This window comes from Notamacropus eugenii, chromosome 5 (assembly GCF_028372415.1).
Source record: "Notamacropus eugenii isolate mMacEug1 chromosome 5, mMacEug1.pri_v2, whole genome shotgun sequence".
NCBI lineage: Eukaryota > Metazoa > Chordata > Mammalia > Diprotodontia > Macropodidae > Notamacropus > Notamacropus eugenii.
In genome coordinates this window covers 59571921-59587297 of record NC_092876.1, presented here as the reverse complement: position 1 = coordinate 59587297, position 15377 = coordinate 59571921, and the positions used below count along the sequence as shown (strand labels likewise).

The window sequence follows — 15377 nt, the reverse complement described above, 5'->3', positions numbered from 1 at the left end:
TTTAGGAAGATCATTTTGACCTCTGAGTAGAGTAGAGAGATTAGAGTGGAGAGAGACTTGAGGCAGACAGACCCCTCTCTCTCCCTCCCCAGAAGCTATTGAGATGGTTCAGGTATGAGGTAATGAGGGCCCACCACCAGGATGGCAGCAGAGTCAAAGGAGAGAAAGTCGCAATAAGAGATGTTACAAAGATAATATCGACGTGACTTGACAATAAATCAGATACAGGGTACAAGGAGGGTGGTGGTGGTAAGAATGAGGAGTCTAGAGTGAACCCTAGGTGACTGGGAAGATGTTGATACCCTCCACAGAAATACAAAAGTTAGAAAAAAGGGAAGATTGGGAGTGCGGAAATTAGAAAGAAAGGAAAATTGCACATATATGACATATCAAATTGCTTACCCTCTTAGGGAGGGAGAAGGGGAGAGAAAAAATGTTATATTTAAAAATGAATGTTAAAATTGTCCTTATATGTAATTGGGAAAAATAAAATACCATCTACTGTGGGGGGGGGGGGCAATAGCCATCATTTATATAGTGCCAAAATTTTGCACAATATTTTACAAATAGTATCTCATTTTATCCTTACAACAGTCCTGGGAAATAGGTGCTATTATTATCAGGAAATCCTGGGTTCAAATCCCTCCTTCAAATTTTGTTCAGTTGTTTTGTTTCAGTTGTATACAACTCTTTGTGATCCCATTTGAAATTTTCTTGGCAAAGATACTGCAGTGGTTTGCCATTTCCTTCTCCAGCTCATTTTACAGATGAGGAAACTGAGGCAAAAAGGGTGAAGTGACTTGTCCAAGGTCACACAGCTAATATGTGTCTGAGGCAGGATCTGAACTTAGAAAGAGGAGTGTTCCTGACTCCAGGAGTTCTATCCACTACAGCACCACCTAGCTGCCCCCTCCTCCAGATATATACAAGCTTTATAACATCCTCTGTCTTAGCCTCAGTTTCCTCTTTTGGAAACTTACAATATCTGTAGTACCTACCTCACAGAGTTGTTGGGAGGCTCAGATGAGATAATGTATGTCAAGAATTTTGCAAGCATTAGAAATGCTATATCAATAACATTCACTATTATTCTCCTCTTCAGAACACTCTGAAAGGATCAGAGATGTGGAAGTACGAGGGACGATAGGGGTGATTTAGCCTAAGCCTCTCATTTTACACAAGAGAAAACTGAAACTCAGAAAAGGACCCAGTCCCCAGCTCTGCTGGTCAAAACTGGAGTAACAATGACTTCTAAGAGTTCTGTCCCCTATCACAGACGCCCAGCCTGATGACCTCAGGACTCAGGACTCCAGCACCCAAATCCTTCAGGTGAGACCTAATTCCCTGATGCTCCCAGAAAGGAGATCTGATTCCCTGTCAGAGAGGGGCCGGGGCCCTGTCAAGCATGACAAAGTCTCCTGGCCTCTGGGTTACTGATTAATGATGAATTAAAAAAAAAAAACCACCACCAACAAAACATGAGTTGGTACCAGTAACAGCACAACAGGGGTTGGAACCAAAAGGTAGCTGTCACCAAAGGCTCAGGCACGTGATGAGGGAAAAGCAGCAGATAAAAAGCCCTGCCCAACTTTATCCAAGCTGCACCAAACCAAACTGCAGTCAACGCAATGTCGGGAATGGAGGAGACCCAGGGCAGATCTTCCAAAGGAGCAGGAACAAGTTTACCAGACTTGGTGGCATCCCTGGTAGCCTGTGCCCAGGCCCCAGAGCAGATAGTAATGCCCCAGCCTAAATCCCTGGGAGAATTCACTGCTGAAATGGAGACTTTGGGATCCCCCAATTGTGCTGACAGAGACTTGGAGTGCCTGGTGTGCTGCCACCGATACAGCTGTGACCGGCTGCCCAAAGTGCTAACCTGCCAGCATACCTTTTGTGCTGTGTGCCTGAAGCTCCTTCTGACCATCCAAGAGGATTCATGGATGATCATCTGCCCCCTGTGCCGCATGGCTACATCTGTCCCAGGGGGACTGATCTGCAACCTTCGGGACCAGGTGGAGGTCATGGGAAAGCTGGTGATGCTCTGCCCTGAGGTACAGCTCTCTCCCCAGCAGCTGGCTCAGCCCATAGGAGGAGGGATGTACAGCTTGATGGATGAGGGAAGTGAGGACTTCGCCAGTGCCAATAGGGCGGCCGCCCGGAGGTTGGCTGTCCTCTTGGTGCTGCTGGTGCTTCTCATCTTCCTCATTCTCCCTTTTGTCTACCCGGGCATGATTCGCTGGGTCCTGGTCTTCATCATGTGTCTGGCACTGCTGCTCTCCTCCGTGTTCTGCTGTCTACCAGGCAGCAGAGACTGCTGTAGCCCTGCCAAAACCCTCCTGCCCGGACAGCAGAAACACAGCCACGTGGTTTCCATCGCCTAACATGTCCGGGCTGGGACATTCTCCATAGCGAGGAAAGGCCAATGAAAGGACTTCCAGGAGAAGACTCCTTACAGCCAGAGACTTCTGTATTTCACAAGGAACAGGAAGTGGCGGGGATCCTCTCTGATACAATGGACTAGCTGTTGGTCTCCCTGCGCATTCAAACATTGGAAGGGTGTTTGGTTCCAGGGGTGTGTGTTTAGAAGGTGAGGAAGACCCAGTAGCTCTAGCTTTTGTTTACCAACGCAGAGGCCTCCAGTCCTACATTTAGACTTTAGAGAAGACCTGTTTAGGGTGGAGATGGAAGCGGAGCCTGGGGTATTGCTGCTTTGTTTACTGTTTTTATTGGTTTTTTTACCTTGAATTGAAACTATGATTATCACATGGGTTTCTCTGTGTAAAAAAAAAAAAAGTTGGTCATCCACCAATTCTGACTAACTATTCTGATGTTCCTTATTCTAAGGCCCCTTCCAACTATGGCATTTTGTGTTTTAAGGCTCCTACCCCTGACGCGCCAGCTCTAATATTCTACATACTAAGCTTCCTCCCAGCTCTGACACTCTGTGTTCTAAGGGCCCTCCCAGCTCTAACATTCTATGTTCCAAGGTTCCTCTCAGCTCTTACACGTAATATTCTAAGAGTTCTGGAGTTCTGCATTCCAGGGTCCCTTGTAGCTCTGACATCCTCTATGATTCGGTGATTCCCATCCAGGGAAGAACTGATTCATGTGCTTCCGGACATTTGAATCCCCATTTAAGCTTTGTCATAAAGATAAGAGAAGTCATAAATACAACGGTCCTTACCACCAACCTCCACCCCTTTCCAATGATTGTTTATCTGGAAAGTTTTCGTTTAACGTGTCACGTCTTGGGTGAAGGCCAGGGTCAGATGAAGGTCCTTCTAGGCCTTAGACCCCTGTTTCACAAGTTTGTCTTTTTTCATAAGCATATTGATTTCTTTGAGTAGATCGGTGGTGAAAAGTATCTTATGTGTCTATTTATTCAAGAAGAGACCTTTGCTACAGTTTTTTAACAAATACCCTCTTCGCCAAAAAACCTCTCAAACAAAAGCCAAACTTACATGCTCAAAACATTTTCCTTAGACCTCCAGAACAGTTGGCCTGCTGGGCATTTTAGAAAATAGGGCCATCTAGAAAGTTTGAGGCACTTTTTGTCCTGTATTCATCTCCAGATCAGAACAACTTTCAAAGGGTCAGGACATGTTGGGAGGCTCTCAGCCAACTTTAATGGGCATCTTTAGGTTCCTTAATGTTTGGGGTCTCTGGGTGCCTAGCCAAAAGAATATGGAAATGGAGAAAATGAGATTTGGGGTATTTGACCATTGATTCCTCTTGGGAAGAAATGAAAAGCAACTACTGGAACTAGTCTCCTGGCCGTTCCCAAGATAATCCTGAATTTCTGTAAAAATGAGAGACCAGCGGAATCTTAAGGGCCCTCCCAGCTCTGATATCTTGTGTCCTAAGGGTCCTCTCAGCTCTGACCTTCTGTGTCCTAAGGGCCTTCCCACCTCTGATTTCCAGCTGGGACACAACTGAGTCTTCTCAAAAAGCTTAGGACTTAAGAGAAATAGAAAGGTGGCCTCAGGCCTTCAAACAAACAGCCGATTATACTGTACCCTGACCAGATTCATAGAGTTGGAGTTTCCTATAGCTTAATGTTTACCATCCTTTACCCTATAAGTTGACATTTGTGGAATCATGGAGATCCTGTATTCAAAGTTCCTTCCAGTTCAAAGTCTTAAGGTCTCTTCCAGATAGAACATATTTTATTCTATGGTCTGTATTTAGTGCTACCATTCTCATTTAGAACATTCTAACTTCTAAGTATCTTCTAGTTCTGAAAGTCTGTGTTCTTAAGGTTCCTTTCAGTGCTCATTTTCTATGTTCTAAGGCATCTCCCAGCTCTGACATCCTATGTTCTAAGGCCCTTCCCAGTTCTGATCCTCAATGCTCTATGCTTTCAGGACTAACACTCCATGTTCTTAGCTCCCTTCCAGCTCTGCTATTCTGTGGTTCTGTTGAATTTGATGGTCTAAGGGTCCCTTTTATCAGATATGGGATTCTATGCTTGACAGTTTTGAGGTTTCAACCTTCCTAAGGTTGCCCTAAAGGATCAGCCCAGAAAGAATGTCTCCTTTCTCTCATAATTGTAGCCTACAGGATGCTATCCATACCAGACACCAGACTCCAAGGCTCCAAGTCAGGGTGGGATGACCTTATCCCAGGCACACACAGAGTATCATATGATTATAAATAAGAGCTTCTCAAATGCTTCTAAACAGTTTGTTTCCAGAAGGTGGCTAACTTCCTCCATGTCCACCGCCAACCTCGTTTACTTTCTGAATTTGTTAAACAAATCTTTCACTGTAGACAGGAAAACATTAGCCCCCTAGCCCTGAATTTGGATTCTTGATGGAGAGCTGGAAGAGACCTCAGAGGTCAGCAATGTGGTCCAATTCCCTTATACTCCAGGTTAGAGAACAGAGGCCCAGGGAAGTCAACGGATCTGCCTAAGGTCCCACAGGTAAGAAGGGCCCCTGGCTCCAGAGGCCCAGGGAAGCCAAGGAATCTGCCAAATGTCAGGAAGGGCCCTTGGCTCCAGAGTCTGTGTTCTTTCCATTGTGCCACACTCTGAAGAACTGAGTTTGGATCTTGGCTCTTGTATTTACTTCTTTTACACTCTCTCCCCCTCTGGGACTCAGTTTCCCTCTCTACATAGTGAAGCGGGTAGATGAAATGACCTTGAAGATCTCTTCCAGCTGTCAATCCTCTGATCATCAATTCTGAATCAGCAGCAATGGTCCAGTATGACCAACCACTCTATATACTGGTAGGCAATGGGGCCAGCAGACCAAAGAGTTCTAGCTTATGCCCCATAAGATACCCCATGCTTGCACTCAGCTACATCTATGACATCCAAGGTGACTTTTTCAGACAGTGCCAGAAACATTTAGTTCTCCCTTTGGGGTAAAACAACAGCCTGGGGGCAATTCAGTGAATGTCAGGAGCCATTGTCACAAAACCCTGGAAGTGAAAACCAGAAAAATAGGTCAGGACATCTCTGTTTCATCTCCCTCGTCACCTTGTTCCGAAGGGTAATTGAGTTCCTTCCCAAGACAAGTTCAAAGCACCATGACATCAGAGATGCTCCCGACAGACCTAGGCGGCAAGACAGAAATCACCGTCCCTGTTTTCGAGACAAGGAAGGAAAGTCCAGAGAAGTCTTTGGTCTCATCCAAGGTCAATCAATGTCTGAACAGGAAGCAGAATTCCCAACTTTCCGTACCTGCTCGGAATACAACACTCACGTTACTCTTCTTCCATACTCTCCATGTTGGTCAAGACAATCTGCTGTCTGTTCTCTGAAAAGGAGGTTCTACTTCCTGATTCCATGCTTTTATCTAGGCTGTTCTCCCCAGGGTTGGAAGGCTTTCCCTGCTCTGCCAAACCAGCTGGGCAACTGCTCTGCCTCTTATAATCTTAGTTGCCCAAGACACTGAGAGGCACTGTTGTATCGCTTAGGGAGAAGGTAAACTACTTGAGAGTAGATATTATTTCATTTTGGTTTTGTCTTTTTTCATTTCCTCAACTGTCTTGCTTGTTTGTATTTGTATTCCAAATGCTTAGCACAGTTCCTGTCATATAGTAATATATGCTTTATGATTCATTCATTCATTCATTCACTGCTGTGTCTGACTCTGTGACCCTGCTTAGGATTTTCTTGGCAAACATAATGGAGTGGTTTGCCATTTCCTTCTCCAGCTCATTTTACAGATGAGGAAACTGAGGCAAACAGGATGAAATGATTTGCCCAGTGTCATACAGCTGGTAAGTGACTGAGGCCAGATTTGTACTCAGGAAGAGGAGTCTCCCTGACTCTACACCCAATGCTCTATGTACTATGGCACCACCTAGTTGCCCCCTCATTCCCAGTACCTAGGATTTAAATACATGTTTGTTGAATTGAAATCAGTAATATAATAGAAAGAGCCAGGAAGCCTGAGTTCTAGACTTAAACTGTACCTTCAGCTACATGATCTTAGATAAGTCAATTACTTTTTCAGAATGTTTCCTCAATTGTAAAATAAGAGGATTGGACCAGATTCCTAAAATCCCTTCCAGTTTTAACATTCCCTGTTCCAAGGTTCCTCCCTATTTTGTTATGTCTTCTGAGCCTGCTTGGCTTTTGGCAAAACTGTAAAGTAGATGAAACTTTTCTTCCCTCTCAGCATCCCATCCCACCAGGCACTCAGTCCAGGTGCTCCCTGCTCATGCAGACAAGCCATGTCTTTGACATGCTCACTCCACTGAACCTTACCTTGTGTATGAAGCTCATGGCCCAACACATCCAAGGGATACCAGAGGATTCAGTGGGTTGGCTTCTGGCTCACCCCTCCAGAAAGCCAGCATGACCTTGGAGGTGACCTGACCAAAGAACAGATGGTTTAGGTCAGCTCTGCTCCCATCCAGTCAGATAGGAAGCTTCATCCCTCCTTTAGATTGCTCCCAAAATATTAAAAACCACTGATTAATTCAGACCTTCACTATTAGGGATCATTTGGATAGCATCTGGGATGCACATTAATTAGCAAGAAATGACTTGCTAAGGAATTAATTGTGAAAACAAGATGGGTAGAGGAAGTTGGAATAGTTAACTGCTAAGAGGAACAGATTATTTCCAAGCACTTGAAAAACACCTAATAATTTACATACTAATTACAAAATACTTTTGTACTTCTTAAAATAAGTCACTGAAGACCCCATACTCAACAGTAGCCTATTTCCAGTTACTCCATGTACTTAAAAGTATACCTTAAAGATACCTTCAAATATCGAGATAGATCTTAGCTCAGTAGGATAGATGGGGTGCTTGGTCTCTGACCATTTGACTTCTGTGCCCTCACTTACACAAGCTGATTAAGTTAATGAGTCAAATAATGAGATAGTATACTAATGGTAAAAATTAGATCACATCTGTGAGCTTTATGAAGAGTCAACAAATTTCTCCTTAATTGAATTAGAAGGGATCAATGAATGGTCCAGTGATGAATGGTTGTACCCCATGACCTCTCCAAGGGCTGAGTTCACCAACTCTGAAGGAGTCCAAGGTGAGAGTAGCTTTGTGACTGGTGACCTCTGGGCCTATGCCAGAGGCAGCAGGAGGTTTGGGGGACCTCTCTGTCTCCTAGTTCTTCTCCTACATATCTGACTGCTTCTTTTCAGGCAACCAGGAGATCTGTCCTGGACCCTCTTCAGTTCTCCCTCTATAATACTTCCCTTGGTGATCTCATTAGCTTCAACTATCATCTCTGTGATAGCAATTCTCAAATCAACCTCTTCTGCCCTAATCTGTCTGCTGACCTCCAATCTGGTATGTCCAACGAAATGCCTTTCAGACATTTCAGATTGCATGTCCAGTAAGCATCTTAAACTCAACATGTCCAAAACTGAACCCATGATCTTTCCTCTAAACTCTCTCTCTTCCTCCATTCCCCATTACTATTGAGGACATCGCTCTCCTCCTAGTCCCCCAGGCTTGAAATCCAGGTGTTGTTCTCAACTACTTCCTCACCCCCCTCCCCATATCCAATCTGTCACCAAGTCCTGCCAATTCATCTTTATAACATGCACCTTCTTCTCTCTGTACCGCCACCACTGAGTGTAGGCCCTCATCCCTTCCTGTCTGCATTACTACAATGACCTGCAGACGAGTCTGCCTGCTTCAAGTCTCTCCCCAATCCAATCCATCCTCCTTTCAGCTGCTAATATGATCCCAAAGCACAAGTGCAAACATATCATCTCTCACTCAGTAAACTCCAGGGGCTCCTTATCAACTCCAAGATCAAACGGAAAATCCTCTGTTTGGTGTTCAAAGCCCTTTATAACCTAGAGTCCTCCCCCTACCTTTCCAGTCTTCTTACACCTTATACAACCACAGCTACTCTTGGATCCAGTGGTACCAGCCTGCTTGCAGTTCCACCAAGAAGATACTCCATCTCTCAGATTCTGACCTTTTCTCTGACTGTCCCCCATGTCTGGGATGTTCTCTCTCCTAATCTCTGCTTCCCAGCTTCTCTGACTTCCTTCAAGTCCCAGCTAAAATACATCTTCTACAGGAAACCTCTTAATTCCAGTGCCTTCCCTCTGTTAATTATTTCCTATTATCCTGTAGACAGCTTGTTTGTACAATGTCTGCATGTTGTCTCCCCCATTATAAAGTGAACCTCTTGAAAGTAGGTACTCTTATACTTCTTTTTTTATCCCCAGTGTTTAGCACAGTGCCTGGAACATAGTAAGCCCTTAATGCATGTTATTGACTGATTCTTCCCTTCCTCCCTATTCTCCTCATCCTCTATGGCCTCTTACAGAAGAGCTACTCACCCAGTAGGAGACACCCTATCTCATAGTTTAAGGGAATTCATAGCATAGTTGAAGGAGCAGAGACACTCTCTCCAAAGAGGCATGTGCTCTAGGCCAGAGGCAGCTTCCGGCTGAGTACCCTTGGCAGCAAAGAAGAGAGCCAACATGTTTCAAAGGGAAGTTGGCAACTGAGAATTGAGCTGCAAAGAGAACTCCACAAGGAGGAAAAAAAACATCAAGGCTTTATAGTACTAGAGTCCCAAGTTGTCTTGGCCACATGTGGGGGGGAATATGTGTGACTCATTATCATTGTACTCCAAGTTTGTGCCTACTGCTCCCATTGACAACATTTGTATTTGTGGGGATGTGCCCCAGGCTGGGGGGGAGGGGGAATATTTTGTAGCTTCAGTTCTTATTATGAAATTTGAACAAATGACGTTACTATGAGCTAATTGTGTCTATGGCTGGCTGTTAAAGGAAAGCTCACTGGTGGGGGCCTCATGAGCAGACACACATGCTGCCTGGGAACAGTAGCCCAAAAGTGGCAGAAAGAGTTTAACAACGGGAACTGTCCAAAAATCTGAGGGATGGGGCAAGGCATAAGTAATTATTTCCTTATTTGAAGATGAATTACATTATGTAAGCTCATGTTTACAGAGAGATTTAAGTTTTACCACAAGTATTAAGCAGATGCTTATTATGTACAAAATCATTGTGCTAGGGGCCAGGAATACCCAAACAAAATTTAAAACAGTCCGACTCTCAGGGTGCTTACATTCTAAGGTAGAAGGTACAGCATTTAGAGAAATAAGTAAATATAAATAACTGAGGAGGAAGAGAGTATTGTATTAACAGTTAGAGGAATTAGGAAGGGCTTCCTATGGGATATGGCACCCTAGTTGGGCATTGAAGAAGCTCAGAATTCTAAGACATAAAGAGGAGAAAAGAGTATATTCCAAGGACACAGGACAGCCCACATACAAAGGTACAGAAGTCAGAAATGAAGTATACTGAGCTTAGGGAACTACAAATACGCCAGCTTGGCTGGAATGGAGAGTGCATAAATGTGAAATAAGAGTTTAAAATTAAGCAGGAAACAGAGACCTGATGAACTCAGCATGCAGACTGAAGCTTATTTTCTTTCTTCCTTCCTTTCTTCCTTCCTTCCTTCCTTCCTTCCTTCCTTCCTTCCTTCCTTCCTTCCTTCCTTCTTTTCATTCTTTTTTGGACATGGCTATAATGTGAAAATTTGTTTTGCATGACTATATTTTGTGTTCCTTGCATTCTAAAAGGGTGGAGAGGGAAGAGAAGGAGGAAGAGAATTTGGAATAAAAAAATAGAAAAGTTCTTGTACTTACAAAAGAAAAAAGAAAGTTAATCAGGATCTAGACTGTGAAGGACTTTAAATACCAAGCTGGGAAATTTGTATTTTATCTTAGGAACAATAGGAACTACCGAAGGTTATAAAGCAGAGGCCTAATAGAGTCAGAAGTTTGCTTTAGGAATACTACTCAGCATTTTACAGTGACCCTTAGAGGTAAGTAATTCAAATACTATTCAATTTACACATGGGAAAAACTGAGACTCAGAGGGATTAAGTGAGCTGTCCAAGGTTCCAAAGCAAGTGTCAGTACCAGAACTTGAACCCTAATCCTTTGATCCCAGACTAGTATTCTTTCCCCTATACTGATTCTTAGTCAAGCATAGATTAGACAATCATTTGTTGAGCTTATTGTAGATAAGATTGGGGAAAAGGGTTGCACTAGCTGACCTCTTGTGGTCTCTTTGATAACAAAGCCATGTCCAAGATCCCACAATTCTATGATAGTTTATCATTCAAACTTTTTGTTAATTCTGTGATTTTCTTTGTCTTCACATAGTGCCTTTTTAACACTCCATATTTCATGCTGTGTCAATTAAAGGACTTCCCTTATTTCAAGGCCTAGTGAGACAAGGCTGGCCACAGGTTATTGGAAAATGTGAAAACCCCTGCTCCCACAGGAGCATAGGATTTATAGCTGGAAAGGACCTCAGAGATCCTCCAGTATATTCTCGACATTTCACAGGCAAGAAAAACAAGACCTGGAAATACCCAGGATTCAAACCCAGGTCCTTTAAAATCAAAATTCAATAGGCTTTCTACTACATAGCTTTTAGCACAATAAGCTTGTTACATGGTAGACTTTTAACACTTCTTCATTCATATGCTTCTCTTTCCTCTTAATTAGAGAGTGTGGGCAGGGGAAAGCCTCATTCATAGCTGTAAAGCCACCCAATACGGTCTGTTTCTATTATAGTAGGTCCCTGAAGGCCTTCTACTTGGCAATACATAGGTAGTCTATTTCAACATTATAGAAGTCAGGAAGAGAGAGTACAATTTATAACAAATAAACAACAGGCGATAATCAAAGTAGAAATCTGCAGTTGTGAGGTCCATTAAAAGGAAGTTCCCACATACACCAAAGGACTTTTAGAAACACTTTTTGTAGTAGCCAAGAACTGGAAATCAAAGATGCCCATCAATTAGGGAACAGCTAAACAAATTGTGGTACATGAATGTAATGGATATTACTGTCCTGTAAGAGATGGCATGTGGGAGAAATGCAGAGAAATATGGGAAGAACTATATGAATTGATCCAGAGTAAAGTAAGCAGAGTCAAGAAACACAATATACATGTAAGTAGAAAGAACCTCCACAAAATAATAGAAAATGAAAGTTGCATCAAGTAAAGATTGAAGGAAGAGATATGAGAAGACACCCCCAACAAACCCGCTTTGTGGAGGTGAGAGGTTCACAGATGTCACACTTTGCACATGTTTCCACACTTTTTCAATTTAACAATCAATTGTGCTGACTATTTTTCTCTTCAAAAAACACTATTTGTCACATGAGGCAGCACTTGGGGAAGTGGAGGAAGAGAGATACATAAGATACTATAATGATATAAGAAACAGAAAATAGCAATAAAAATTTTTTAAAAAAAGAAAATGAAGGTTGTAAAATGACAAAGAATAACTATGTAAGAAGACATCTCTACTCCATCCCCTACACTTTTGCAGAGGTAGGAGTTCTGTAGATGTGGAACTGTGCATAAATTTTCAAATTTTTTTTCAATGTATTCATTGATTTTGCTGATTCTTTTCCTTCTTCTTTTTTTTTTAAAACTTTTTTATACAGGATGACTCTCCAGAAGGGAGAGATATAGGTGGAAATGTCGGTGATGAAAAAACAAAAGAGATATCAATAAAATTTTTTTTTCTTTTAAAGAAATCTATGATCACATTCTCTCTGAGGACAGAGCCATTGAATTTCCAGTGAGGAAATCAAGACTTACTACTTCCACTCTGTCATTGCTCCTACCTCCTCCAGGTGGTCAAAGAAAAACCATTTAACTGTTCTGTCTTGTTTTGGGTGGGGTTGCTATTTCTCTAAGGACCATTCCACTCAGCTTGGTAGTTTAGTATGGCATTGAATAAGTAAATTAATTTAGGTAGCATTGCCATGTTTATTATATTGACTCATCCTACCGATAAACAATTACTCTTTCTTCAATTATTTAGGTCTATTTTTATTTGTGTAAATAGTGGTTTGTAGTTGTATTCGTATATATATATATACATATATATATATTTCTTATGGACAACTTGGTAGGTAAACTCCCAAGAATTTTATACATTCTGTAGTTATTTTATGAGGAATTTTTCTTTCTTTCCCTTCCCAGCAAAGAGCTATATACCTAAGAGGAACTTCATGAGAATTTTATTAAGAGATAAAAAGATCTCTAGGAAACAGGAGTTGTGAGTTGCCCCTTTGTCCACCCATCTCCTCCATGCATATGCTTCTGTACTTTAAATCTGAGCCCACTCTCCCCAGGGACCTTGTGTGTTCAAGGGGACACTGTATCCCCAGTTTGGGGAGGAGAGAAATCATAGAATCATAGAGTGAGAGCTGGAAGGGACATCAGAAGTCAACAATTCCCATACTTTTATTTTATAGATGTGGAAACAAGCCCAGGGAGGTCTTGACTCATCTAAGGTCACATATATAGTCAGTGAAAGAGGCAGGATTTGAACTTATATGTTCCTTACTTCAAGTCTAGCACTCTGCACTGTGATCTCTAGAACCAGTGCTCTTTCTACTGTACCACACTCACTTAACTGTTCTTAATATATGATCTTAGTAAATATACCCTTTGTAAAAGCTAGCCGAGTCTGACTAACTACCAATGGGAAGCAGACTGATGGGGGCTCATTATCCACAGTATTAGAAACCCCCTCCTCTGAGGGTTACCAAAGAAGAACTCTGAAAAGAGTAATAGTAATTAGCTCCTCTGGAGACTCTAATCTATGAATGTGAGCACTCAGTTGGGAGTATATCCCACAGGGCCTACTACATAATCAAGAAATTACCTTCTAGGTCCAGCTATCACCAAGAAGTGACAAAATTGCATTGTAACTAGTTACTTGAAAGACAGTTTGCAGCTGTTATAGGAACTAGAGGTACCTTGAACTTCTAGTTGAGATACCTAGGTTGGAACCCCAACTTGGCTGCTTATATAAGCTATGTTTCTTGGGATGAATCACTTTCACTCTCTGACTTCATTTGGTTCCACAAATCCTCTTCATCTTAACAGCTGGGTAGAACTTCCAATTCATTTGAGGAGGATAGTTGGGGTGAGAGGAATGATCCGTGCTCTAACCCTACAGAGTCTGGGAAGAAGGGAGACCAGGAAAGAGCATCTCAAAGATGGTGGCCTAGGGGCCAGGTATGGAGGACAGGTCATGGTTCAGGCCATCCCAACACAGATGAGACTCCTGGCCACTGCAGGAACCTAGCACTATGTCATTACCCTAGTTTGAGCATGATTGAATGCTAGCTATTATTATAACTACCCAATAAATCTTTCTTCCCACATACACTGTCTTGTGTCTTCAGGCAAATTAGTGAACCTCTCTGATCTTCATTTCTGCTGGCTGAGAGCAAGTTAAAGTTTTTAAATTACCCACAGCTTCTTCAGTGGAAAATGGAAAATAGGTCCCCAAAATTCTGATCCCAACAGGAAGGACAATCTAGAGCACAGTACCCTCAGCCCCTGAAATCCTAATGGAGAAACAAAGAGAAAAAACAAGGGGTAGGAGAGGGAGTGAAAAATTAATGTTCATTCCTCAAGGCAGAGGATTTTCTAATGGGCCTCATACAAATGCAGAGCCAGAGGACAAAGGCCAAGTGTTCAGGGGACCCAGGGAAACCAGAGCTGGGAGCCCAGGCTAAAGCTCTGCTTTCTGAGTAGGAGGTAAACATACTGAGACAGAGAGCAGGGAGCCTTGGTAAGGCCTTCTTCACACACTGGCACCAGCCTACTTGCTCCTCCCTGAAGGGAACAGCTCTCCAGAAAGAAGGATGCCTGCTCTTTTTTTTAAAACAAACACCATAGGAAGGACTGGAGAGAGAGCATCAGACTGGGATCCAGGAGACCTAGGTTCTGAAACTCCTAGCTCTGTCACTAGCTAGCTGGCAATGTGACCTCCTTAAAACTCAAATTCTTCTCAGTACCGTGGCACAGAGTCTGTGCTGTGCTCTGTGCCTGGCACAGAGAAAGTGCTTAATAAGTACTTGGTAACTATGAAAGAATGTTCCAAAGCTCTAGGCGTAATAAGAGACATGCAAATACAAATAACTCTGTGGTTTCACTTCATACCCAACAAATGGACAAAAGATGAGAATGATCAATGTTGGTAGGGTTGCAGAAAGACAGACCCTAATGCATTGTTGGTAGATATAAAGTACAATTCTGTACTTAGAATTATGTTTAGAATTATGCAAATAAAGAAAATATCCATACTTTTTGACACAGAGATTCCATTGCTAGGCAAATACCCCAAGGAGGGCACTGACAAAAAGAAAGGCTCCAAATAGACCAAAATATTTATAACAAAACTTTTTGTGGTAGCAAAAAACCGGAAACAAATCATCGACTAATGGTGGTACACGAATATAATGGAATACTAGGGCACTGTAAGAAAACAACACACATGATGAATATAGAGAACGAAGAAGAGACTTAAAGGAACTGATGCAGAGTGAAGTTAGTAGATCCAAGAAAACAATATGCAAAATGACCACAATATAAGGCGAAAATACAACCAGCATGAAATAATAGAAAATGAATGTTGCAAAATTACAAAGAATAATCATGGCCCCAAAGAAGACCAGCTCCTTTCAAGAGGTACTCATGAGTATGGAATATTTAATATAAGGTCATACTTTTTTTTTCAGCTTATTAATACAGTATTTATTTGTCTTCCCTCTGTCAAACTCTGAGCCTTGTGGCTTTCCCCAGCGTCACCTGGTAAGATGGAGGGGGAGGTAATCACAGGCTGCAAGAAACATGGAAGGACCAGGAGGACGAGGAGGAACATTCAGAAACATTAGGGGATAGAAATGGCTCCATCACATGGCGAGGAGAATAGGGAAGGCCACCATCAGACCAAAGAGTCCCATGGCCTCAGACAGGGCAAAGCCCAGGATGGCATAGGAAAAGAACTGCTGCTTCAAGGAAGGGTTCCTGGTATAACCAATAATGAGACTTCTAAACACAATTCCAATACCAGCTCC

General features: G+C 42.5%; 1 protein-coding gene across 1 annotated transcript; it reads left to right on the top strand.

The window, feature by feature from the left end:
• The first annotated feature begins 1106 nt into the window (after positions 1 to 1106).
• RNF186 (ring finger protein 186) lies at positions 1107 to 2809 on the top strand. The gene has a single exon (XM_072609124.1). It carries the CDS (start codon positions 1629 to 1631, stop codon positions 2379 to 2381), a length of 753 nt encoding a protein of 250 aa, XP_072465225.1. The 5' UTR covers positions 1107 to 1628; the 3' UTR covers positions 2382 to 2809.
• The last annotated feature ends 12568 nt before the right edge of the window (positions 2810 to 15377 follow it).

What these genes read in the sequence shown, in the direction of transcription:
- RNF186 (XM_072609124.1), top strand. Translation starts at nt 1,629, where the DNA reads ATGTCGGGAATGGAGGAGACCCAGGGCAGATCTTCCAAAGGAGCAGGA.